The sequence below is a fragment of the Macaca nemestrina genome, chromosome 1 (assembly GCF_043159975.1).
Source record: "Macaca nemestrina isolate mMacNem1 chromosome 1, mMacNem.hap1, whole genome shotgun sequence".
Taxonomy (NCBI): Eukaryota; Metazoa; Chordata; class Mammalia; order Primates; family Cercopithecidae; genus Macaca; species Macaca nemestrina.
This window is the reverse complement of record NC_092125.1, coordinates 166,285,151-166,311,970: the sequence shown is the minus strand read 5'-3', so window position 1 is coordinate 166,311,970 and position 26,820 is coordinate 166,285,151. Positions and strand designations below refer to the sequence as shown.

Below are 26,820 nucleotides of genomic sequence, written 5' to 3'. Positions count from 1 at the left end.
TGATCCATGTGTAAAGTAGGGAATAAATGACCTCTGAAGTGTTGTCTGTATATTGATCTGCTACCAGTAAAACATATCTCTGTAAGTAGCTTTGCAGGCAGAAGGGAAAAATTTTGTTCTTTGCCTCGTTTAGTCACCTGATCATTAACAACATGCATTTATATGACAACCAGCCTTGAGGCATACTTGGTCATTTGGTTGTCTGTGGTAGCCCAGACTGAAATGTCAGCTGTTGGAGGGGAAGGGAGCAGCAGCACACAGTAGTTACTAGTAACTCGTGTGGCTCCTTCCTCCCCTGACTTTTTAAGTTCTTTGATAGTCTTAGGAATTAAGATTTTTTTTACCTGGCCTAAGAAAACATACAACTCTAGTACACTGAAAATCATATGTGATTTAGCAAAGAAATACAAATGAGGGAATCAGCAGGGGAAATAGGAACCAGTCTCAGTGGGGTTCCTACTTTGTGCTAAGTATTCTCATGAATCCACGACACCATGGACTGTTCACAATAACTTTGCCTTAATCGTCACTGTAACTTTGTCGAGCTAGGTATTACTATACCTATTGTAAGGGATGAGGAAATGGTGCTCTCACAGTCAATAGCAGACAGCAGAACTGAGATTCATTCACCTTTTTCTTTTCCTTAATACCACTGTTTCCCTTGACCTTAATACGGTGCTACCGAAGAATTTGGAAGTAGAAAGTTTTCCTGCCAGCATGAGATTATCACCTGTGAAAGGAAACTTAAGAGTTTCTTTTTTCCTAGCCTAGCACAATACAATTTTGAAGTAGCTGCATGCTTTGTGCTTCTCTCTAGAGCAATGGGGAAAGAGGCTGGTCAGGGAGTAATTGTCTCTGTCTTCCTGCCGGTTGGTGTATTTCTGGCTTGTTCCCGCCCACCCCACCCCCATTCCTGATCTGAGACGTTGTTTTCACCATCTGGAAACTGTCACAACTTGAGTGATGAGTCAATGACATAGCACACTCTTTGATTTTCTGATTCAAGATAGAGTTGTTGTTTTAATATTTACCCCCTAGGCAGGGTATGTGAAGGATGTTTACAGTTATAGGAGGTTTCATTTTATTGGAAGATACTTCATTTACTTGAAGGTCTTTGGGGATTCTGAACTTCTCATAAATGGAGAAGCTATTTTTACCTGGTAGTCAGAGAAAATCAGCAAGTTTGTGTTTGGATAGATGTACCATTATATAAACTCAAATTTTTCTTCCATTTTACCCATTTCATATACATATATATGTTTATATAATATACACATATATTTTAACCTATTTAATAATCGGACACAATATATAAAAAACATATTTCATATATATCCATTTTTTAAAATCCTTATAATTATCATCTGAGTATTTTACTATTTGGAGAATGTTATAGCTTCATAAATTGTGATCCATGTTGAAAATTTCTACAAAGGGGTGCCATAGATATCTTTTGCAGTTAGGAAGCCGAAACCTTCTTAATCCCTATGTAGCCATTCATTTAGTTATCTTCCAGTTCAATCCATAATTTTATCTACGCCAGAATATTCCAAATTTTAATGCAGCAGCTAGCATAGCTACTATAGGGGTAGAAAAACTCCCCTCCACCCTCCTAGGGTCTTGGTTGAGTCTGAGAATTAAGTTGACATTAGGTTAACAGGAAAAAAAACAATACAAATTTACTCAACAAATATTATGGGACATGGGAGACATGAAGAAACGAAGACCTAAAGAAGTAGTGAGAGTCAGTTACTTAAATACTGGATTGGGCAAAGAATAGTAAACTATAAAAATGTGACTAAATTATGTGGGGATGCTAAGGTTTGTACAGAATTCTCTCGGTCTCAACTTCTCATCCTTGAAGATAAAGATGTTGTTGACTTTCTTTCTAGTACAGGGAATGTCTTTCATATGGGAATTTTATCTTCTTATTTTAAGAAACAGCAGAAAAGTCAAAGTGATCTTCTTGCACCTGCTGTTTTTCAAGTGCCTTTAACTCCAATCGTCAATATGTCATAAGAGTATATTTTAACACCTTTACTAATACAACAAAAAACTTAATCCAATCCCAATGTAGTAGAATAAGATTTAATGTAAGTAGTTTTAATGTAGTTGCATTAAACTAAATTAGAAGTAAAATAGATGAACACACACACAATTTAAGTTTTATCCAGGACAGCACATGCCTACTATGTGCCACAAATTGTGTTCTCTGCCCCTGAGGAGCTTGCAAGGAAATGGAGGAGATAGACAGGTATCTAAATAAATTAGTTCTCTTTAATTATGGTACGTGCTAAGATAGGAAGATGCCAGGGTGCTCTGAGGATACTGGTAGGAGGGTTCACTCTGACCTGAAGACATAAGTAAGGCTTCCTGAAATCTGACCACTTCTTTCCATTGCCACTACTACACCTGATGACCACATCATCATCATTTTACCTGTGCCTCTGCAGTCATTTCCCAACTGGTCGCCTGCATCCACCCTAGTCCCCAGAGTAGTGTGTGTGTGTGTGTGTGTGTGTGTGTGTGTGTGTGTGTGAATGTCACTTGTATCTTGTTACACCCTCAATTAAAACTCAATTAAATAAGTAAAATTCCTAATTAAACACCAGCGGTTTCCCATATATTTGAGAGTAAAATCTAGGCTCCCTTTTTTGGCAAACAAGTCCATAGTAAATCTGGTTCCTGACATCTTCTCTAATTTCATCGCATACCATTCTCCCTGCAGTCACTTTCTCCAACCACCCTGACCTTATTTCTGTGCCTCTCCCTTGGCAAGCTCGTTCCTCTGCCTCCAGGCTGTGCATTCACCATTCCTCTGTGAGGAAAAGTGTTCCCACATCTTCGGTTGGCCAGCACCAATTTTAGCCCAAGCTTCGCCTCCTACAAATGCCTTTGCTGACAAGTCTCTATCCTCCCCGGGGTCTCTCCTCTTTTATGTCCTTCTTTTATTATTACCGGGTTGTTGCTTATATTTTTGTTTTTTGCCTCTCTACTCCAGGATGTTGTTTCCATGAAAGCTAAAATCCCTTCTTCTTGTTCTCTACCATATCCCAAGGCCTTGGCACTTAGCAGCTGCTTAATACATATTTATTGAATGAATAACTGAATGAAAGGTGTCTGAACTGAGTTTAGATGGATGAATAAGACTCACCCAGTCTAAAAATAGTGGCAAAGAGAATAGCATGAAGAAAAGACACAGAGGCATGAACAGGCATGAGACGGGCAGGGTTATAAGCAGCTCAGTGTCACTAGATGGTAGTGTCAGAAGAGAGCGGTGGTGGATGTGGCTGGTGATAAACACAGAAATTAGCTCACAGAGGCCATTGTATTCCATGACCTTGGACTTTTGGTTTAGAGACGGGGAGACTGGCAGATTTTGGCTTAAATCTGTGCTTCTCAAATGTTTTAACAATGACTCACAAGAAATAGATTTTATGTATCTGTGAACTGAGATCCATCCCCAGCTTTTAGACGCTGTCACATTCGTTGGCTCCTGGCTTCTTCCTCCACTTCAAAGCCAGCAGCAGCAGAGCGAGTCCTTGGTACATCATATCTCTCTGACCCACTCTCCTGCCTTTCTTGTACACTTTTAAGGACTCCTGTGATTATATTGGACTCACTTGGTTAATCCAGAATAATCTTCCCATCTCAAAGTCCTTAACTTTAATCACGTCTCCAAAGTGTCTTTGCCATGTAGGGTAACCTGTTCACAGATTCTGGGAATTAGGGCATGGACATCTTTGGTGGGCCATTTTCCTGCCTACCACAGGGATGTTTATAGGGAGTTTTCTAAAGATCATATTCCTTTCCCTCCTTCGCATCTTTCTTTGAATAGACATTTATTGAGTACTTACTGTTTCCCAGTGTTAAGTGCTGGTATTCAACAGTGAGCAAGGTAGTCAATGTTCCTGCTCATATGGGGCTTATATTCTAGTATAGAAGACAGATGACAAACAGGTAATTAAGTAAAGAAATGAGGTAGTTACAGATTGTGCCATGAAGACAATAATAAGGTGATGAGTAAAAAATCAACTGGGGAAGACCACATTGGTCAGGGAGGGCGTGGGAGGGATAGAGACAGTGGTCAGGGAGGGGCTTTCTGGGGAAGTAACACATAAGCTGAAATCTAAAGGGTGTAAATACGTCAGCCACACGAAGAAGCTAGGGAAGAGGATTCTAGCAGAGGATTTGGAAAACGTGAAGTTCTCTAGGCAGCAAAGGGCATTGTTCAAGGAACAGTCTGAAGGCCAGTGTGAATGGAAAAGAGTGAACCAGGCAAAAATGTAAGTGATGATGGCAAGATGGGAAGAAGTGAGGCCATGCAGTGGCTGAGAGACTGTGTGTGGTGTGGGCTGTGGACATTTTTCTAACAGCAGTAGGGACCTGTTGAAGGGTTTCAAATAGTGGTGGTGTGCAGCGGGTAACATGATCTGATTTATGTTTTTCAAAGGTAGTTGGCTATATGAAATGGCTTAGAAAGGGCAAGGATGGACTGGAAAGACACGTTGAGGGCTAGCATAGACTAGGGGAGAGATGACAGTGGTTTGGACTAGGGTGAAGGGACAGTTGGAATGGAGAGAAGTGCATTGATCTGTAAAATATTTTGGAGGTAAAGTTGACAGGACTAGAGATGGTTTAGCTGTAGGAAATGAGAAAAAGATTGGAATCAAAGATAGCTTCTAGGTGTTTTTAGCCACTTAGGGATGAGAATATCATTCACTAAGATAGAAAAAGCTGAAGGAAGAACCAATTTGGAGAAAGGGTGACAAGAATTTAGACTGAACACCTTAATACTGAGAATCTGTTAGACATCTAAGAGGTGATGCAAAGGAGACAGATGGATGAGACTGGAGCTCAGGGGGATGTGTGAGTTGAAGCTCTACTCTGAAATCTTTAGCTAGCAGATAACATCTAGAGCCAGGGGACCAGGTGAGATCACCTACAAAGAAAGTAGAAATAGAAAAAAAAAAAATACCTTGAGTGTGCTAAGGTCCTCCAAGAGTTAAAAATCAAAAGGAAGGCTGGGCGCGGTGGCTCAAGCCTGTAATCCCAGCACTTTGGGAGGCCGAGACGGGCGGATCACTAGGTCAGGAGATCGAGACCATCCTGGCTAACACGGTGAAACCCCGTCTCTACTAAAAAATACAAAAAACTAGCCGGGCGAGGTGGCGGGCACCTGTAGTCCCAGCTACTCAGGAGGCTGAGACAGGAGAATGGCCCGAACCCGGGAGGCGGAGCTTGCAGTGAGCTGAGATCCGGCCACTGCACTCCAGCCTGGGCGACAGAGCGAGACTCCGTCTCAAAAAAAAAAAAAAAAAAAAAAAAAAAAATCAAGAGGAAAACAAAGGGTAGCCAGCAAAGACTTATGCTAATATGCTAATATTATTTGGAGTTTCCCTGAATGATGACTAGGCTAGAGGTAGAGGAAACAAAGAACCCCATAGGGACAGAAGTGCTGTGTCTCTAGCACTTAGTGTACCTAGCACATGAAAGGCAGCCATCCATATTGAATGAGTAAGTGAAATTTTCTGAAACTCTTCAATATTTTCTGGCATATGTCTAGGTATGGGGTTAAGAGGTAAACTTTTGCTTTGCATTGGCTACTTTTTAGTGGACTGACACCACAGAACTTCCCAGTCTACTTTATGATTTTTTGGCCTATCTTTAATAGAATTTAAAGAATTTGTTACTGACCAGTAGAGCCATTCCTTAGGTTTGAATTTGAAACAGATCAGAATTGCCAGCTTATGTTTTCTGACCTATTCAAGATAAAATCACTCTGTAAATAAGTAATTAAAAAACAAATAAGTAAACAAGCTTCTCTAGAAAACCCAAACAACCCTTGGAATTCCTTTTTTACTGCCAAAGAGATCAATCTTTTACTAGGTTCCAGATGGGTTATGAGCCATTTTTCAATCTACTGATTCCAGAATCACATGACTGGATCAGAAACTCTCATTAGTCAAACTACTCTGTGTGGTTTGATGATGAAGCCTTGTTTAGAAGGAAAAGAAGAATAAAAGTGTTCTGTGGGACTAAGTCTCAGATAGGTTAAGCAACTTGCACATGGTCTCAAGTATTTAAACTCAGTGCTAAAGGACCCCAAAGCCCATTGCTGTGGCCTGAATGTTTATGCCCCCCTCGAATTTATATGTTAACATCCTAACTGTCAATGTGATGATATTAGGAGGTGGGGTCTTTCGGAGGTGATGGGGTCATGAAGGTAGAATTTTCACAAATGGGACTAGTGACCTTATAAAAGAGATCCCAGAGAGCTCTGTTGTCCCTTCCACCATGTAAGGTCACAGCAAGAAGTCCCCGTCTATGAACCATCTATGAAGTGGGCCCTCACCAGGCGCTGAATCTGCTGACCTCTTGATCTTGAACTTGCCAGCCCCCAGAACTGTGAGAAATAAATTTCTGATGTCTATAATCTACCCAGTTCATGGCATTTTGTTACAGCAGCCCAGATGGACTAAGACATCCAAATTCTTTCTCTAATCCTTTGCTGACCCCAAGAAGTTTCACTGAGATGGGGTTTGGAAGGTGGCTAAGATAATTTGATTTACTGATTTTAAAGGCATATGTCATTTTTTAAAATAACAAAATCTCAATAAGATGGAGAAAAATCAAGTGGCAATTGAAGCTCTTCTGAGCTATTTTGGCTGTGGTATTTTCTGAATATATTTAACATGAATGAATTTGTCTTCTTTTGCAAGGAAGAATACAAAGTTCTATACCAGAGTCGATTGTTGATGGCACATACTTTTAGACGATGCTCACTGGCACTTATTTTTATAACCATGTGGCTGTTGATTAAAGCAAAAATAGGTAAGATATTTCTGTAAGTCACTCCGTGGAAGAATTTGTGGTTTAAATTCTCAGTTACAGATGAAGTATGTATTTATGGTAAATGTTCTGGTAGTTGGTCTTTTGTAGTCAATCTCTGTCATTTAAGTGGATAAGTCTGGTTCTGTCTATAGTAGTTATTTAATTTAATTTCTACTAATGATTAATATAAGGGTCCAATTATTTTATTTCTTCCTAAGAAAGTGGCTTGGTAACCCAGTTAGGCATCACAAATACATGTTTTACATTTCAGCACATTTTTCTTTTTTTTTTTTTGTTTTCTTCTTTTTATTATACTTGAAGTTCTGGGGTACATGTGCAGAATGTGCAGGTTTGTTACATAGGTATACACGTGCCATGGTGGTTTGCTGCACCCATCAACCCGTCACCTACATTAGGTATTTCTCCTAATGCCATCCCTCCCCCAGCCCCCACCCCCTGACAGGCCCTGGCTTGTGATGCCCACCCCTAACCCCGTGTCCTTGTGTTCTCCTTGTTCAACTCCCACTTAAGAGTGAGAACATGCGGTGTTTGGTTTTCTGTTCTTGTGTTGGTTTGTTTAGTACTTTTTTTTTCCTGCCTCCCACCCTCCACAAGTTTTTTTTTTTTTTTTTTCTGAGACAGGGTCTGGCTCTGTTGCCCAGGCTGGAGTGCAGTAGCACAATGTTTGCAATGCTTTTTAAATACTCTTTTAAAACTGTCTTTTTTTTCTTGGTACAAGTATTTAAACAAAAATTATAAATCCTAAATGGTGATGGAAACAAATGTGTTTTTTTCTGTGAAGGCTTTAGTAGTCTGGTAAATAATTTGCATATGAGAGAGGCTGGTTTTTCCCAAAACTGTGTTCCTGAATGTTCTTCCAATCCTGCTTTCTAACCACTTTCCTGGTTATAGTCCTGATTATAGTATTACTGTTATGAGAAGGATGCATATTTTCATTCAAATACAGTTAGACTTCAATATGTTTACCTTCTGTTCTCATTGTACATCACTATTATAACCAGAGACATGTAGGTTAACTATATTTGCATGATCTGATGGGGTTAATTTTACCCTGTTTTGGGGAATTACATAAACTCTTCATTTTGAAATGGGTTTATTATCACCAGCTAAATATTGCATTTGTATCTTATTGCAGATGAGTGCAAGAGAGGCGATGTGACTGTGAAGCCTTCCCGTGTAATTTTACTTGGATCCACTGTCAATATTTCATGTTCTTTGAAGCCCAGACAAGGCTGCTCACCCTATTCCAGACGTAACAAGTTAATCCTGTACAAGTTTGACAGAAGAATCAATTTTCACCATGGCCACTCCCTCAATGCTCAAGTCACAGGTCTTCCCCTCGGTACAACCTTGTTTGTCTGCAAACTGGCCTGTATCAATAGTGATGAAATTCAAATATGTGGAGCAGAGATCTTAGTTGGTGGTGAGCATTCCATTTTGAATTTTTAAAACTGGTGATCTTTTGGTATTTTTGATCTTTTGGTATTTGATGTTAAGCAGAAACCCAAATACAGGTCAATGTTCTTTCTTTTCCCACCACATTGAAGTATTTTATTTTGATACTGACATGAAAGCTTCAGTGTGAGTTCAGAAATTGGAATCTTATTTGCCAAGTCTCTCTCTCTCTCTCTCTCTCTCTCTCTGTCTCTCTCTCTCCATCAGAACCACTTATCTGTTGTCCTTAACTCCAGTGGCAGAAAAAATGGATCTCTGCAGTTGGGTCTTTATGCCTTTTTGACTTACGAGAATATGTTTAAAGCTACAGCCTCCTAAAAAGAAAGAAGAGATGTCTTTCTAAACTTATGCAGCCCAGGATGACTACACAGAGTTGAGCAGCACCTCTTGCCCTACCTAACTTAATGCCTCCCAAAATAGTTCTTCCATCCATGCTCACCTAGACCACTGGTTCTCATACTTAGCAGAATGTAAAATAAAACATTGATCACACTTACTATCTTTTCCTCAGTTCTCTAGAAAACTGACTCCAGCGAAATAAAAAAAAGTAAAGAAAAAACCTGACCTGCTAACAATTCATGAGAAGGGGGTGTGGGGCAGAGGAGTTACACAGCCCCAGGGAGGCAAGAGGGAAGGAGTGAGCCAGGAAAGGGAGAAAGGCAAATACCAGGTAGTAACATTACTGAACCGGCCACGGCTTCAACAGAAAATACAGCTGGTTGTTTATACTCTTTGGAACATTCCCAGAAAGAGCATATAGAAATCTCATGACAAGAGAAAGAAAGAAGAACTTAACTATGTCCCACTGGCCGAAGTCCACCTGACAGGGGATCAGTTTCCCACACTGCTGGCTTGCATTGCTGGTCCCTTCAGGCAGCTGCTGGGGGATTAGAACTAACCTGTCAGAGTTGACACCTGCAGCATGAGCCACAGGGCACAGGATGAACCAGCAGCCAGCAGCACACCTACCTGCAGTTCGCAACCTGTGGGCCCACAGCCTTGCAGGTCCAACCAGGCAAGCCCGTGAGCAAGCATGGGCCCTGAAGGATTCCATGGCACCCTGTGCCTCAGTGGTTCCAAGGAAGCTTTGGGGTGGCAGACAAGAGGCATGAAGAGACTAGGAAGAATTGCTCTAGCAGGCTGGCTGACCAAGTCTCATAGACATGGTCTCTGTCATAAAGGTAGTGATATAGAGCTCAATGAGACTCTGTCCAGGAAAGATGGAAACCTCTTCTCTGTGACCATTAAGGATATATAGATGTACAGTTGGTACCAGGCAGTTTTCCTGGAGGGCCCCCAGAAGCATTGAGCCGAAGACCAAGCAAATGACCAAGCAGATCATTGGTAGGAAGGAGGTATAAACTAGGCCAAATACTCACCTTCCAGCTCAGGGCCTCCTGTTCATACCACTGTGAGTCGTGTACTCAGCATTGACAGCCTGTGGTACAGTAGAAGTAGCATGGGCTTTGAATCTCAGCTCTGCCAGTAGCAGTGTACTTTACACAACTTAAATTATCTGAGCCTCAGTTTCTCCATCTGTGTTATGAAGATAATAACATCTACCTCATAAAATGGTCGTAGTAATTAGAAGACCTCTTATATGCAAAGTGCTTAATCCCATGCAAGGCCCATGGGAGGCATTTAGGTGATGGCTTTAGGCTTCTCAACAGCAACCTGGAATGTGGAAGGCAACAGAGTCCTGACTATAGACTCTTTTCAACTTAGAATTCTATCCTCAAAGTGTCAGTCAAATGTGAGGGTAGAATAAAGACATTTTAAACTATGCTCAAGATATTTCCTCCCATGCACCCTTTCCCAGGGAACTAATGAAGGCTATGCTCCACCAACCCAAGTCATTCGACAAGAAAGAAGAAAACATTAAATCTAAGAAACAAGAGAGCCAAAGGAAAAAAAGAAGGAACTTAGGAGACACTAAGGATGAGCAGTCCCAGAATGACAGCTAGGTACCAGGCATGGAGGCAACCTGTCTTATATTGGAAAATCCACAAGGCTCCAAGAGAGAAGTCCTTAAGCAGATGAAATGGATAGAAGTGCCAATACATTGCAGTATATTGAACAGTGATTGAGATAATTGGCTTGCAAGTTTGAAATTTTATTAACAAGAAAACTAAACAAATGGAAAAACAAGATAATTACTAATTCTAAGATTAAAAGTTATACAGAAAATGAAAAGTTAATATAGTATTCTATATGACTCAGTCATGACTAGTGTGTGTATATGCATAAGTATACACTGTATAAATACATATAAACATATCTAAATGTATATGTGTACATGGGTACATATGTATACAAGGAAGAGATTTTCGGTTTTTTGTTTTTGTTTTTGTTTTTTTTTTGAGATGGAGTCTCGCGCTCTCGCCCAAGCTGGAGTGCAGTGGCACGATCTCTTCTCACTGCAACCTCTGCCACCTGGGCTCAAGCAATACTTCTGCCTCAGTCTCCCAAGTAGCTGGGATTATAGGCATGCACCACCATGCCCAGCTAATTTTTATATTTTATTAGAGAGGGGGGTTTCACCATGTTGGCCAGACTGGTCTCCAATTCCTAATCTCAGTGATCCTCCCCTCTCAGCCTCCCAAGTTGCTGGGATTATAGACATGCATCACCATGTCTGGCTAATTTTTGTACTTTTAGTAGAGACAGGGTTTCACCATGTTACCCAGGCTCAAACTCCTGGGCTCAAGCTGTCTGCCCACCTCGGCCTCCCAAAGTGCTGGAATTACAGGCATGAGCCACTGTGCCTGGCCCAGGACTCTAACTTTTAAATATGAACTTATAAGTTAAAATGACTCTCAGACCACCTGTGTGGAGTCCCTGAGAAAAAAGTAAACTATTGTAATAGTCCAGGAAGAAGTGATCAAGTCCTTATGTAGGGCAGTGGCAATGGGAACCAAATATGGGAACAGATAACTCAAAACCTGGTGGAAGTAGGATCCACTGAATTTTATGACTAACTGGATGTAGAAAATGAAGAGGAAATGTTGAGAAAGACTCTGATGTTTCCAGTCTGTATGCCTTAGAGGAAGCTGATGCCCCAGGCAGCTTCATAAAATGGAACAAGAATAGATGTTGAATCAGAGAGAACTGGCTCAAACAGCTGTACCAATTACTAGCTATGTGACCTTGAACATGTTACCTAACGTCTCTGAGCCTCAGCTTCTTCATCCATTCTGTGAGGTTAATCTGAATGCATCCCTCTTGAGTCATTTATACAGATTAGATGGCGTCATGCACATAGTGTGCTTAGCACAGAGTGTGGCACCTAGTAAGAGCTCAAAGGTTTGTTGTTGGAATTTATTGGCAACATTCCTTATTCTACTTCCAGCAAGAGCCTCCAGTGTTTTTTGTTTGTTTGTTTGTTTGTTTTCTTTTGAGACGGAGTCTCACTCTGTCACCCAGGCTGGAGTGCAGTGGCGCAATCTCAGCTCTGCGCAACCTCTACCTTTTGAGTTCAAGTGATTCTCATGCCTCAGCCTCCTCAGTAGCTGGAATTACAGCATGTGCCACCATGCCCAGCTAATTTTTGTATTTTAAGTAAAGAAGGGGTTGCACCATGTTGGCCAAGCTGGTCTCAAACTCCTAACCTCAAGTGATCTGTCCACCTCAGCCTCCCAAAGTCTTGGGATTACAGGCATGAGCCACTGCATTCAGTGAGAAGAGACTTTTTTAAAGGAAAAGTTTATTATTCTATTGAAACTATATAAGCTAGATATCATTATACCCATTTTATAGATTCAACTGAAGCTCTGACTTGTCCAAGGTCACACAGTGGGCATTCCTGTGCCTATGTCTGTGGTGGATGCTAAGGACAAAAAAGACATTTATTTAATCAATTACAGATTTTTTTTAGTGTAGACAATAGCTAGGACTTCTGTAGTATGCTCATTTTATCTAACCTAAAGGAAATATGTATCTACGTGTGGGTCTGGGTATTAGGGTAAAATGGGATGCCTGAATATCTAAGTATTTCTCTGACCTCCATTTTGTCCAAGAAATTCCTAGTTTGGGTCCTGTCTTTCACTATAAAATAGCTTTATTTAAAAATACACACCTTACAATAGAAGGGACCATGCTTGCTTTGTACATCTTTGTGTTTCCACAGCTAGCACGGTGCTTGGCTTGTAGGAGGTACTCAATGTCTACATACATAAAAGAATTAATTTATAAATGCCTATAAAGTGCTCCAAGGGACACTGCAGAAATTAGATTTAGATGGTATAGCCCAGGAAGACATGAGTGAGGCGAGTGGGTATACGTTTCTTGACAGCAAATGTCTGGTGAAGAAAGCAAGTAAGTCTCTCATTTTTAAAGGTTTCTAATATTTGAATGGGCATCACTCCAAAGGAAGTTAATTGATTATTACCAGGGGTAATGGAGCTAGCATTGGATGTTCACGTGTCAGGGAAAATGGTAGAATATGGAGAAAAGGCTTGGACTTGAGCTACCCACAGCTGAGCTGGAGCCTTGAATCTGCCACTTCATAATTTTATAATCTTGGGTCAGATATTTCACCTCTCTCAAAAATAAAGATAATAATGGTTTCTACCTCATGGGGTGCTATGCTGTCTAATTCAGAAAAACTGCACATAGCACTAGACTAGGCATATAGTAAGTATTTGATCCATATTTACTAGTATTATTACTGTTTCTAGGAGAAATTTTTGCCTTATTGGCAAACTGGGACTTGGACGAAATCTGAAAATGGCTTCTAGTTTACCTGGGTTTACGGCATGTGGGGGACATATTGTCATGTTGTTGGCAGATAATAACAATTTGGTTGAAATATCACCTGTGTGATATATAAGGTTTTTGTCTTTTCTTTTTAAAGTTGCTCCAGAACAGCCTCAAAATCTATCCTGCATACAGAAGGGAGAACAAGGGACTGTGGCCTGCACCTGGGAAAGAGGACAAGACACCCACCTATACACTGAGTATACTCTACAGTGAGTGAGAGGCTGTATTCTTGCAGCTGTTTTGTAGATCTTCTCTTAAATGACATTTAGAAATATCTATTATTTATTTATTTATTTAGACGGAGTCTCACTCTGTTGCCAGGCTACAGTGCAGTGGCACAATCTCAGCTCACTGCAACTTCCGTCTCCCAGGTTCAAGTGATTCTCCTGCCTCAGCCTCCTGAGTAGCTGGGATTACGGGAATCCGCCACCACGCCCAGCTAATTTTTGTATTTTTAGCAGAGACGGCGTTTCACCATGTTGGCCAGGATGGTCTCAATTTCTTGACCTCATGATCCGCCCTCCTCGGCCTCCCAAAGTGCCGGGATTACAGGCATGAGCCACGGCGCCTGGCCTGTCTGTTTTATTTTTACCAGAGAGAAGAAGCAATAGATACTTCTAGACAATTAGATACCTTTTTAAAAGTTTCTGTTTATAGTTAAAACTGCTTCATTCATCTACAGTATGAGAGACCTAATATCTTGGGTCTGAGTTCTAACTCAGCGTTCTCTTCAGTGCATCCAAGATCCAAGTTATGGCTGTTCTTTCCCACTCTAGTAGGGTTAAACTGGTTGCATAAGATCGCTTCTCTTTTTTGCAGCTGCAGACTCTTGGGGTCATGATACATAAATAAACTCTTCCTTGTGGTAGTTTTCCATTCGCTTGGAGAAGTTTCTTTTTAAAGCACCATTGGCTGACCTAAGAGTCCATGAGAAGAGAGAGTCTGGGAGATTCTGTTCCTTGGAGTAGATTTCGTGATCCCATTAAAGATCCAGCTGATTTGTGCTATTCCTGAGTGAGGAGGAGGTGGAGGAAAGGAGGGGGTTCTGTAGTACATTTACTTTTTCTAACCTACAAGAAATATCTATTGACATGCAGGTCTCAGTATTAGGGTAAAATAGCCCAGGATTCTACTCTGGCCACTGCTGTACTAGGAACTGACAGTTCTGTGCCTCGGATGTCAAAGTGGCCACGGTCCTTAGGATAATGTTTGGAACTGCCCCAGGGAGCCAAGATGACAGCAGGGTTTGGGGAATTACAGCAGCGTAGGTGTGGTTACCTATCTATCTACACGAACATGAAAGAACATCTCAGTTCTACTAAAAAAGGGAGTTGGGTGAAGTATAGTTTTATATGACCATATAATACAAATATTCCTGGTGTATATTACCAAGTCATAAGATTGACCTTTAAAAATTGTCTAGAATTCTAAATATTTAAACATTTTGTTCTTTTCTACTGTAAGTAGAAAGTAGTACATAAAACATCTTGCTACACGTGGTTGTGTTTTGTTTACAGGTTAAGTGGACCAAAAAATTTAACCTGGCAGAAGCAATGTAAAGATCATTATTGTGACTATTTGGACTTTGGAATCAACCTCACCCCTGAGTCACCTGAATCCAATTTCACAGCCAAGGTTACTGCTGTCAATAGTCTTGGAAGCTCCTCTTCATTTCCATCCACATTCACATTCTTGGACATAGGTACATTTTATTTCACTATTTCACTGGTTCTTTATAATTATTTTTAAAATCATTCAAATTTTTTTTATGGTTGTTTCAAGAAAGACAGAGATTGATGGAAACTGGCCAACAGGCATAGGCAAAAGATAGAAATTACTTTGATGCAAGTCAAAGGGTGCATGATTCTAGAGCTGTATAAAGATGGCTATACAAAGTGGGATGTTCAACATTATTCTCTCTGTTGGAGAAATTAGTCCCTGGATTCAAATCCCATGAAAGAATCAGCTACTAATGATACCACCTCACTGAGGAGAGGGTCCTGTGGGGTCATTCAAGATGCTCAGTGCAAGCCCTTCTTGAAGGAGGTGTACTTTCCCCCCCGTGGCTACTCCCATTGTTGTGAGATAGGCTACATGTGGGCCTGCTAGGTTAGAGCACCGAGGTACAAACTATGAATAAAATTTCTCAAGCCACAGGTGCGTCTTGCTCTGAGAATATTTACCTCCAACCCTGGAGTGAGCCAGTACATTCCTGAGCAAATGTAATTGGTCCAGTTGAATCAGAGGCCAATCTCAGGCATTCCAAGTTCTGACCATCCAGGCAGAATTGGGCTGCCTGAAGTTCCAACCTCACACTATGTGCTTCTCGCCTCTCTTTTCATGGCACTTCTTTGCATACGTACTGCTAACGATGAGTCTGATCATTGGCATTTACTATACACTTTTCCACCACATTTCTTCTCAGGCTTCCTCCCATTTTTTTTTCATACATCATTGATCTCTAGGCTACCTTCTTGCCACCTGTTCTTTTCCTCTGTCCCTTTGCTATGAATGTTCCTACCAACATTTCTTCTCTTCCTGAGGCAATCATCACTAGCCACCTCTGCTTCTCAGTCATTGGAATTCTTGAGTTTGGCACATTGGTTTTTTAAAAACCATTGGATTAAGTGGAGTTGAAACTTATCACTAATGTTGGTAGTAGTTATTTGGTGAAAATGAGATTTGATTAAGGGGGATTATTTTAAAGATTCAGAAGTGAATCCAGCTTTTAAAAAAATTCTTTCTTAAAGCCTGGAACTTTTCCTTTGTATATTTTACCAAATTTGATGGTTGTGCATCTCAGAACTGAGTTTTGTCAAACTCTTTATATCTCATGCCAGTACATAAGACAATTGCTGATCACGGATCCTGAACCACACTTTTTTGTTTGTCCTGGTTACTAGTGAGGCCTCTTCCTCCGTGGGACATTAGAATCAAATTTCAAAAGGCTTCCTCCGTGAGCAGATGCACCCTTTATTGGAGAGATGAGGGACTGGTACTGCTTAATCGACTCAGATATCGGCCCAGTAACAGCAGGCACTGGAATATGGTAATGATCTTTAGAGTGAAGGAAAAAACATTGAAGGGTTCTTAATATTGCTGCACAGACCTCTGTCTTTTCATACAGCAAAATATAGAGTTTAAGAATATTTATCCCAAAGTACACATTTGAGAACTATCAGAAAGTCACGTACGCCTCTGTTGATTAAGAAATATCTTGAATTTTGATCTCTGATTCTGAAATTTTTAAAGCTTTTGTAAACCAATATTAATTTTCTATAGTTTGTTTCTAACAGAGGATTCGTTTCTCTTTATTATTTACCCCCATCCTGTTATTACTTTTTAGCATTTAAAAAAGATATTGAAGAGAGAAATATTAAGAAATGTCCACAGAGATTTATATAGAATTTAATATTCCAAAGAAAAGGTCTATAATTTGATATAATATTAGGCATTACATGTTTTAAAATAAAATGTATGGGATTATGATTCTTTCCAGGATTGTTGTAAAATTCAATGGCTTATAATAACAAAGGATCAGTTCCACAGATAGCTGATATTCAAGAGAGTATAACTAATTAAAGCGTTTTTTTAAAAAAAGCCAGTTCTATGTTTGTGTTAAAACATTCATCACATTCTAATTGTAATCAAATAAAAAATAATCTCTAGTGTAGAAACTTCTCCAAGGTGTTTTGAAACTTCATAGTTTTCAATCTTTACTTGTTTTTCAGCTGGTTTCAGGATCCCCCTCGAGAACCTACATAGATGGGTTCTTAGTCCCGGGAGATTTTATTTTATTTTTAATAAGAAGCTATATTTCAGATTAATATCATATCTATTCGGTAAGACAGTCATTGATATTTCTTCTCATTTAACGGTAGGTCTGAAAAACAAGTAGGATCAAACAGCCTGGGGTTTTTTCTCATTTTGTGTTAAAATTCTTTAAATTAGCAATCTAGTATTAATAGGCACTTTAAAAAAATGTCTGTTTCAAGGTTAATGTTACAGAGGCCAGAGGAAGACATGATTTGCTGGATCTGAAACCATTTACAGAATATGAATTTCAGATTTCCTCTAAGCTACATCTTTATAAGGGAAGTTGGAGTGATTGGAGTGAAACATTGAGAGCACAAACACCAGAAGAAGGTATGTGTCCAAAATATACATACATATCGGGGAGGAATAAAGGGGAGAGAGGGGGAAGATGTAACGATTTCCTTGGAATAGAATCTTTAAAGTACTGGTGCTGAATCAAAAAGTATGACTACATTAGTTAACAACTTAATTTTTATATTAACTTAAGTGCTGAGACTGTTCAAGGAAATATGTTTTTATCGCTAGGACATTTTTAACATTGGGTGAGTTCTACTCCTGTTTGCTATCAGTCATGTTGGTTATAATGCTTGGTTGTAACTCTTATCTCTCTTACTATCTCAGTAACTTATTTCACAGAGCTATAACCAGTAATTAATCTCATTTCTTGTTAAAGCTTCATATATTTTGTATTTTTGATTCGATGAAAAGTAATGTGGCTCAATAAACTATATGAAAACTTGAAAGAAAGTAGGCTCTGGAGACACATATTTCAAAATAAAATTTAGCGTCCAGCAATCCTCTCTTTGTCCAAATATTATAATACTGTACTTCAAGCCTTTGGTATTTACTGCACAGATGAGCACCACCTGGCCACCCATAGCTATGAAAAGGATATCAAATGTGTTTTTCAGTCTGATGAATTTTTATTTTTTAGTAATTATTGGGAAGGGAATGTTATTGAAGTATAAGAAAATATTTTATTGAAGCAAAAATGCCTATGTAAACTTTATACCAATATTAAATCTTTGGAGAGACAAGAAATAGCCGTCTAAATATTAGTTTTTTTTTTTTTTTTGAGACGGAGTCTCGCTGTGTCTCCCAGGCTGGAGTGCAGTGGCGTGATCTCGGCTCACTGCAAGCTCCGCCTCCCGGGTTCACGCCATTCTCCCGCCTCAGCCTCCCAAGTAGCTGAGACTACAGGCGCCCGCCACCACGCCCGGCTAGTTTTTTGTATTTTTAGTAGAGACGGGGTTTCACCATGTTAGCCAGGATAGTCCCGATCTCCTGACCTCGTGATCCACCCGCCTCGGCCTCCCAAAGTGCTGGGATTACAGGCTTGAGCCACCACGCCCAGCCTGAATATTAGTTTTTAAAAGCACTCATTTATGTTGGGCACCGTGGCTCACGCCTGTAATCCCAGCACTTTGGGAGGCTGAGGCGGGTGGATCATGAGGTCAGGAGTTCGAGACCAGCCTGGCCATCACGGTGAAATCCCATCTGTACTAAAAATACAAAAAATTAGCCCAGCATCGTGGCACATGCCTGTAATCCCACCTACTCAGGAGGCTAAGGCAGGAGAATCACTTAAACCTGGGAGGCAAAGGTTGCAATAAGCCAAGATTGTACCACTGCAATCCAGCCTGGGCAACGGATAAAGACTCCATCTCATAAATAAATAAATAAATAAATGCCCTCATTTAATGATATAGTAGAGAGCCTTTCATAATTTATATAAATATGACTCAGAGGAAAACTTTTTGGCATATAATCCATTGTTCATTATCTGGAACTTTTGTAACATTAACGTGCAAAATCTAAATTCTTACTTGGGAAATTTATGGATGCATGTAAACTAGCCTCGTAATTAAGTTGCATTTATTTTCTGTGAGCTACTAATGGCTTTTGATAACTGATGATCCTTAGCAATCATACATCAATGACATTCAAGGAACTGAAGGATCTTTAGCAGAATGTAATACCTAATATGTGATTCGTAGAATAATCTTATATCTTCCTTATTTCTTGTATTAATTTCATTTTTTTTTTTTTTTTTTTTTTTTTTGAGACGGAGTCTCGCTCTGTCGCCCAGGCTGGAGTGCAGTGGCCGGATCTCAGCTCACTGCAAGCTCCGCCTCCCGGTTTACGCCATTCTCCTGCCTCAGCCTCCAGAGTAGCTGGGACTACAGGCGCCCGCCACCTCGCCCGGCTAGTTTTTTGTATTTTTTAGTAGAGACGGGGTTTCACCGTGTTAGCCAGGATGGTCTCGATCTCCTGACCTCGTGATCCGCCTGTCTCGGCCTCCCAAAGTGCTGGGATTACAGGCTTGAGCCACCACGCCCGGCCTTTTTTTTTTTTTTTTTTTTTTTTATGAGACAGAGTCTTGCTCTGCCGCCCAGGCTAGAGTGCAGTGGCACAATCTCGGCTCACCGCAACCTCTGCCTCCTGTGTTCCAGTGATTCTCCTGCCTCAGCCTCCCAAGGAGCTGGGATTACATGTGTGTGCCACCACGCCCGGCTAATTTTTGTTATTTTCAGTAGAGACGGGTTTCACCATGTTGGCCAGGCTGGTCTCTAACTTTTGACCTCAGGTGATCCACCTGCCTCGGTCTCCCAAAGTGGGCTGGGATTACAGAACATATTTTAAAAGTTGTCTAAAAGTGAATTTATCCAACAAATGATAATTTATTAGCACTCATTTTATAATAAAATCTCTTAAATTAATGTTGAAACACTTGCCCTCTGGTTGTCACTTTTATAATCCAGAACTTACTTATAATATCCTTTTATTATACATAGTCAAAATAATTTTTTTAAAGACTATCTCATGAATTAGATTTTGTTTATATATGTGGTAAAGAAAAAATTTTTGAAAATGGGCTATATTTTATGTCCCAGTTCAAGGTAGTAAGTAGTCTGGGAAATATTTAAGTCACATCACATTAAGCTAAACTATAAACTAGGGAAACACTGGGCTTGTGAATTCTTGCCATTCTTATTCACATATGATAATGACCTCGTTAGAGATGTGTGAAAAGGTTTTTCTTTTCTTTTTAAAAAAGTGTTTGTCTTTTGAATTAAAATTCCTTCAAGGCAGCACAGTGGCTCTCATTTCCTATAAAATAAACCACCATCATAACAGTGAGTATAGCAACTCGTTATGGTTATGAACTCATGGATGATTATGAATTGAACCTAGGAAGCTGGCTTATGCAGTCACTGAAGGTATTCATAAGGAGAGAAACCCATACTCTGAGATACACCGCCTTTACCAAGCTCTGTTGGCTTCCTTTCTATCTCTGAATCTCCCTTTTCTATGTTTGATTTTTCTGTGGGTTGTTGTAGGTCTTTTTTCTCTTTCTCTAGGCTGCTTGGTTTTCACCCCTTACCCGCTGTTTCTGTCATCAGTTTCTTTATGAAACACCAACTGATGTAAACCTAAAAGGTGTGAATTTTTTTTAACACGTCTTCCTTTTAACCCTTTCAATGTGTACTCATATGTAGCTTGACATTTAAAAAAAATTACTAGTAAGCTTTTTTTTTTTTTTTTTTTAGGTACTCTCTAAAAGTGTGAATGATTCTGTAACAGAGCTCTTTTTTTTTGCAGCCTTTGCTTCTCAAAATTGAGAGGAATGTAATGTCTGCGGGTGGATTGGGTGCAGTTGTTTATATCATTTGAACAGTGGGTGAGGGCTTCCTTTACTCCATAGGGCCCTTTCCTATGTCATTAAATTCAGATCCTATCACTGAAAAACACTTTTTAAATGACCGCAAAATAAGGGGTAGGAGGAAAGAAACTACTTCGCTGTGTTTAAGAGAATAGTCTTGAAATCAGCATCCATCAAAAGCAAGCCTGATAGTGACACTGGGAAGAAAGTAGCCACATTTTCCTTCTAGTGGGAAAACATTCTTGAATTTGGGCTCAAGGTGCCGAGACATGCCTGAGAATATGCACAGGTATTGAGGTAAGGTGATCTCTCACCACTTAGAACACCCAGGAAGAGATGCCAAAATACTGATGAATCAGCTGTTCCTTAATGCTCTCTTACCGATATGTGTCTCTGTGTGTTCATTCACCATTTAAAAAAGTCTTATTTGCAGTTTGTGATCTTGCTCAACTCCTTACAGCCAACAAAAGCAGCGTTGCATATTTATTCATACTTGGGGCGGGGAGCAGAGTGGTAAAGGAGAAACCTTTCCCCATCATGGTGACAGCAGGGGTGAGGAGTGAAGAATCCCTGAAGGGGGAGAAAATGAAGAGTTACCAGCTGCAGCCACCTCTTCCCACATTGAGAAGCTAGGAAATTCATGCACTCATTTGTAATTTTAAAATATTGCCAAGATAAGATAGGTGTGAACAATGAAATACTAGAGGCTATTTTAGATAGCAAACATTTGATAACAGTCAAGCGTGGAGGATTGGCAATTTTCTCTACAGATTCAGACAGTAAATATTTTCAGCTTTGCGGATCATACGATCTGTCACAATTATTAAATGTGCTATTGTCACATGCAAGCAGCCACTGACAATACCTAAACAAACAGGCATGGCTGTGTTCCAAATAAACTTTATTTATGTATGCTGAAATTGGAATTTTGTGTAATCTTCACATGGCACTAAAAAGGATTCTTCTTTTGATATCTTTTCAACCAATATCAAAACCATTTGCTTACAGGATGTATTAAAACAGGCAGAGAGCCAGATTTGGCCCCATGGGCCATAGTTTGCTGATCCCTAAGCTAGCCATACTTGAAAGCATCATATTTGTGTCTTTTTGCCTGACACTTGAGAATGAATGATTATTTTCTCTCTAAAGAGATTTATATCAGACACTTTCACTAACAGGAAAGTGTTATGTTTGAGATTCAGTAACAGTCCCTAAACCCTTCTCTCCTTCACTTGTTCTACTCTAAGCTCAACACCTATCTTGGTAGGAAGGAATAACAATTCAGAACTCTTTTCAAGAAGTTATATGAAGAAGAGCAGAGATATCAAACAATCCTTTGTTGCTTTTGTTTTTAGGATCTGAGATAATACAGTGTATTTGCAAGGGGATGAAAAGGGTCCCGCAGGGAAGGAGAAATTAATGACACAGGGAAGGTGGGGATGATGGCTGGAGAGATGTCTTTGATAAAGCAAGAGGGAGTGGGGTCCAGAACTCTAGCTAAGGAGTTGGACCGTGATGGAAGTGGGGATGATTCATCCACCAGGACGTCAGTAGCAGCGCTGTGTTAGGGAATTGATTGGGGGAGTTTGAACATTTTCATGGTGCAAAGAGGAGGGAATTTCCATCTGATTTCTTCCTTTTGCTTGGTGAAGTCTGAGGCAAGATAATCTCTTTTTCATATTGGTAGCTTCTTCCACTTTAACCCTACAGTTTTTTCCTTTACAGACAAAGTAGTTTCATCTGACTTCCACTTCTCATATTTGTATGTTTAGTCATTTGTACCCATTTCTTTTGAAATCACTTGAACATATTGGCCTTTGTCTTTTTTTTTTTCTCATGTGCCTGTAATAGTTTTATCTGTATTTCGCTAGATAACATTGAGGTTAGAACTTTCAGTGATTCTGTGACAGTTGAATGTCAAAGATTCTCCTCACTATTAGCCCTTGTGTTGCTTTAAGCAGCATGATTTACACCCGGGTCATGAAATGTTACACTTTGAGACTCATGCAGATTCAACTAATGATTTCTCTTCTATGGAGGTATACACTGCAGGTGGGCAACATTAACGTTTCAGTTTACTTGCAATTTACCTTGTGAAAAGAGTAGAATTCTAGAATTTGATTCTTAGCTCTGTAATAATCTGTTAGGTTGTGGATTTTTAACGAGTCAGTGAGTGTCGCCTTTAGATTTCTTACCAATATGTAATTAACTGAAGACATATACTGCTGTGGTACAAGTCAACTGGCTTTGACACTGAGCACACCCAGGTTTCCAAACCCTGATTCTGCAAATATCCAGATTACCTAGTTTGTGGAGTATTCAGATCTTGGTCAATGTAGTGAACTGTAATGGGAAAAGCAGAGTATTCAGGGAAAGCGAGACCTGGCTTCAGTCCTCAGCTTTGCCATTTACTAGACCCAAGTCTTTTGTAAATCATTTCACTTTTGCCAGCCTCCTTGTCCTCAAGTATAAAGCAGGTGTAATCATATGCACCCTTGCATTGTGTGAGGGTTAAATGAGATGATGTATATAAAGTGTCCAGACACCACCTGACAGTAGGTGGTTAGTGAATGTCACATCCCCTTTCCTTTGTTGCCTGTGCTTTTTTTCTTTTTGCATCTAAGCTAGCAGATAGAAGTCCCAGGTTTGATTCCTGGGCCACTCTTCATATTCCTGGAGAATTAAGAGCATTTTCAAAATGTTTTACATAGCATTTCTTACCTCTAAGTCCTCACTGCAAAGGTAAATACTACCACTACTGGAAAGGAGAGGAAAGAAAAGAAGTGAATGTTTAGAAAAAGCAAAAAAGAAAGTAGAGCAAGAGAGGCAGGAAAAGGAAGTGACAAAGGAAGAGGATAGAACAAAAAGAAGGCCCACCTGACCGGGGATGGAAGTACCACAGAGAAACCATCAGCTTTCTCAGAGCCAGGCACCTGCACATTGCAGAGACAAGGCTTTGGGATAAAACAGATTTGTGTTTAAAGCCTGGCATCTCTGATGATTAGTTCTGGGACCTTAAGCAAGTTCCTTAACCTTTCAGCACTTCCATTTTCAAATGCGGGAAACCACAAGAGCTACTCTTGCTGAGCACTCACCACGTGTCAGCACGCTCCACTGAAATTCCCCCTCTGCCCCGTGTGATGTGTGGAATTATCACCCTCATCTGACAGATGAGGGAGCTAGCCGAAGGATGCGGTTAGCATTTGTTCAAAGTCACAGAGCTGGGCTTACCCTGCAGACCTGGCTCTGAAGCTCACGCTGACTACTGCACTGAAGCTGCATCATGGGTTTGAGGAGGACGGGAGATGGAGCTGTGGATGGACCCACACAGCACCTGCCCTCTATGTGCGGGTACTTACGCTGCCTTTCTTTTTTGCTCTTCTCTTATCTCCTGTTATCCAGGTGGTGGGACTTAATTTTCTAGAAATTTCCGTCTAGTTAGATGGAACTTTCTAACCTAGAAAAAACCCCAGTGCAGCCTCCCCTCAAATACACTCTAAGTTTCACTGTTGAGGAAATTAGCTTGGTGCAGCTGAAGCCTGTTTTCAGGAGTTATTGTTTCTATTGGTTCCACTCCTGGCTGTAAATCAAAACAAATCTAAGTGACTTGATGGTAGGGAAAACAAAATGACTTCACACACTCACGTGAGCATGAACTCATGCACACACACACTCACACTCACACATACACACAGGAGTTGATTATTTAGTCTCTTTGCAATATGTTTGGTTGAAATTAAGTTGGGCCATATTTGACCATTGTCTTACAGATTGGTGGTTATTTATTTAATCAGTTCAGCCTGTGTTTTGGCATTAAACAGATAATATCACATGATTTGTTCATTCGTTATTTAACAATTATTAGGAGCCTATTATATTCTAAGTGCTGTGCTGGATATGTGGCATATTAAATGAGATACGACTTCCCTTTAAGTAGATCATTGTCTAATGATCACAAACCAAATAATTATACTATAACGTGATAAGTCTAGGAATGGAGATGAACACAAGGTTTGTCATTTATATTAGTGTATTTTTACAAACCAAAAAGTGTTTTTCTATATGAGTTATATCTTCTCTGTTGAGAATTCTTTCTGCATTCTAGTAAAAAAAAAAAAAAAAAAAAAAGAACCACATATACTTTATTTTTATTTTTATTTTTTTGCTCTGTCTTATGTTGCTAAAGCCACATGTACTTTCCTTGGGTTATTTTAATAACACATTTTAAGAGTAAGTTAAGGCCGGGTGCGGTGGCTCCTGCCTATGTAATCCTAGTACTTTGGGAGGCCAAGGTGGGTGGATTGCTTGAGCTCAGGAGTTCGAGACCAGCCTAGGCAAAATGATGAAATCCTGTCTGTACAAAAAATACAGAAATTAGCCAGGCCTGGTGGCGCCATCTGTAATCCCAGCTACACAAGAGGCTGAGGCAGGAAGATTGCTTGAGCCTAGGAGGTGGAGGTTGCAGTGAGCTGAGATCGTGCCACTGCATTCCAGCCTGGGCAACAGAGTGAGATCCTGTCTAAAAAAAAAAAAAAAAGAAAAAGAAAAAAAAAGAGTAAGTTAAGAAACAAATTACTCACCATTTTTTTTTAAATTTGTTTTTAAGATAACCTTGTTTTTCTAACTTTTTGGCCAAAGATACATATGTTCATTGTTAAACAAGAAAAAAAAAAATACTGGGACACACACAAATAATTGCAGTTATCCTCTAATTCTACTCTTCCAGAATCGTTTGCTGAATGACCAGCTAACTTTCAAAGCTTTTCTACTGAGTAAATATATGAAAATACGTCTTTTTTTCTCCTTTGAAACAGAGCCTACTGGGATGTTAGATGTCTGGTACATGAAACGACACATTGACTACAGTAGACAACAGATTTCTCTTTTCTGGAAGGTAAGTTTTAAGTGTCAACTGAAAACTCAAGGGAATAATATTAGTTTCAAGGCAGAAAAAGACCTATTTGCATAGTGGCTTTTATGTGAGGCTTCAATGACTTTGCTAGAGCTCATTTTCCCAGACATATTCATGACACACCACAGTGTCATGTGCCTTTGGTGGATAGGGGTGAGAGCTGAGTTCCTTCTTCCACACAGTCACATCATTTCAATCCCGCTTCCTATGAGATCAAGGTCTCTTTCCATCCCTGGCATTTCCACCCTCTGACCCTAACTGCATCATCTCTTCTGACTGTTGTCCCCTTTCTGCCCACCCCTGTCTCTCCTACATAAATATGTCCAGCAGTGACCATGTCACTTCACTGATTCACTCTTTGGGAAACAAAAGATGAAAAAGCTATGGATGTGGATATTTAATAATGTTTTTTAGGTCATTGAAGAGGGAAAAGGAGGAAAGAAAGCTGTCCTACTTTAGGAATAGTAATAGTGGTAGAAAATAATACAAACAGGCCAGGTGCACTGGTTCACGCCTGTAATCCCAGCACTTTGGGAGGCCAAGGCAGGCAGGTCACTTGAAGTCAGCGGTTAGAGACCAGTCTGGCCAGCATGGCGAAACCGTGTCTCTACTGAAAATACAAAAATTAGCCAGGCATGGTGGCATGCACCTGTAATCCCAGTTACTGGGGAGGCTGAGGCGTAAGAATCCCTTGAACCCGGGAGGCAGGGGTTGCAGTGAGCCAAGATCATGTCACTGCACTCGAGCCTGGGTGACAGAGCAAGACTCCATTTCAAAAAAAAAAAAAAAAAAAGAAAATCATACAAACAGGAATAGAAAGCAGCCCTTCCTCAGGAATGGTAGTAAAACAGTAGTAAATTAGACAACTTTCCAGAAAACAGTGAAGCCTGACATTATCATAGAATGTGAAAGTTTCACAAAGCACTGAAAGCTGGCATTGCCATTTTATTTAATCCTCACAAAAACCCCCTGAGGTAAGTACTGGTATACCCACTTACCAGTAAATGAGAAAACAAATGAACGAATGAATGAAAAAATGAGTATCAGAGAGAGGAAAGAGAGGAAGTTCTTGCCCAAAGTCACCCAGCTACTAAGCACAGACCCGAGACTGAAACCTTATGCAGAACTGCTGCATCATTACTCATCTTTGTTGAAGGGAAATGCTGTGCGATTCGAATTGAGCTACTGATTGGCATACTCATAAGAGGTTTCCAGGTGAACTACACTCTTTATTTCTCAGAACTCACATCCTCTTCACTACAGCTCTTCCAACTAAGGATAGGAAGTTTTGGAATTATGAATCTGAATGATCACAAAACCAGAAGAGTAAGAATAACAATTATAAAGTCCTCTGATGGGG

The 26,820-nt window shown here is 40.1% G+C and overlaps 1 protein-coding gene across 3 annotated transcripts in view; it reads left to right on the top strand.

The window, feature by feature from the left end:
• LOC105498469 (interleukin 12 receptor subunit beta 2) overlaps positions 1–26,820 on the top strand; it is a 98,977-nt gene that overhangs the window by 5,955 nt on the left and 66,202 nt on the right. For 2 of the 3 annotated variants that reach the window (XM_071091477.1, XM_071091470.1), the window contains exons 2-8: positions 6,727–6,834; positions 7,991–8,278; positions 13,163–13,277; positions 14,586–14,770; positions 15,972–16,117; positions 17,064–17,214; positions 25,363–25,442. In XM_071091477.1, coding sequence (XP_070947578.1) covers positions 6,759–6,834; positions 7,991–8,278; positions 13,163–13,277; positions 14,586–14,770; positions 15,972–16,117; positions 17,064–17,214; positions 25,363–25,442 — 1,041 coding nt within the window. In that variant the 5' untranslated portion in view covers positions 6,727–6,758. Of the gene's footprint in view, positions 1–6,722; positions 6,835–7,990; positions 8,279–13,162; positions 13,278–14,585; positions 14,771–15,971; positions 16,118–17,063; positions 17,215–25,362; positions 25,443–26,820 lie in introns of all 3 variants that reach the window. The other variant, XM_071091474.1, reaches the window with a different exon arrangement.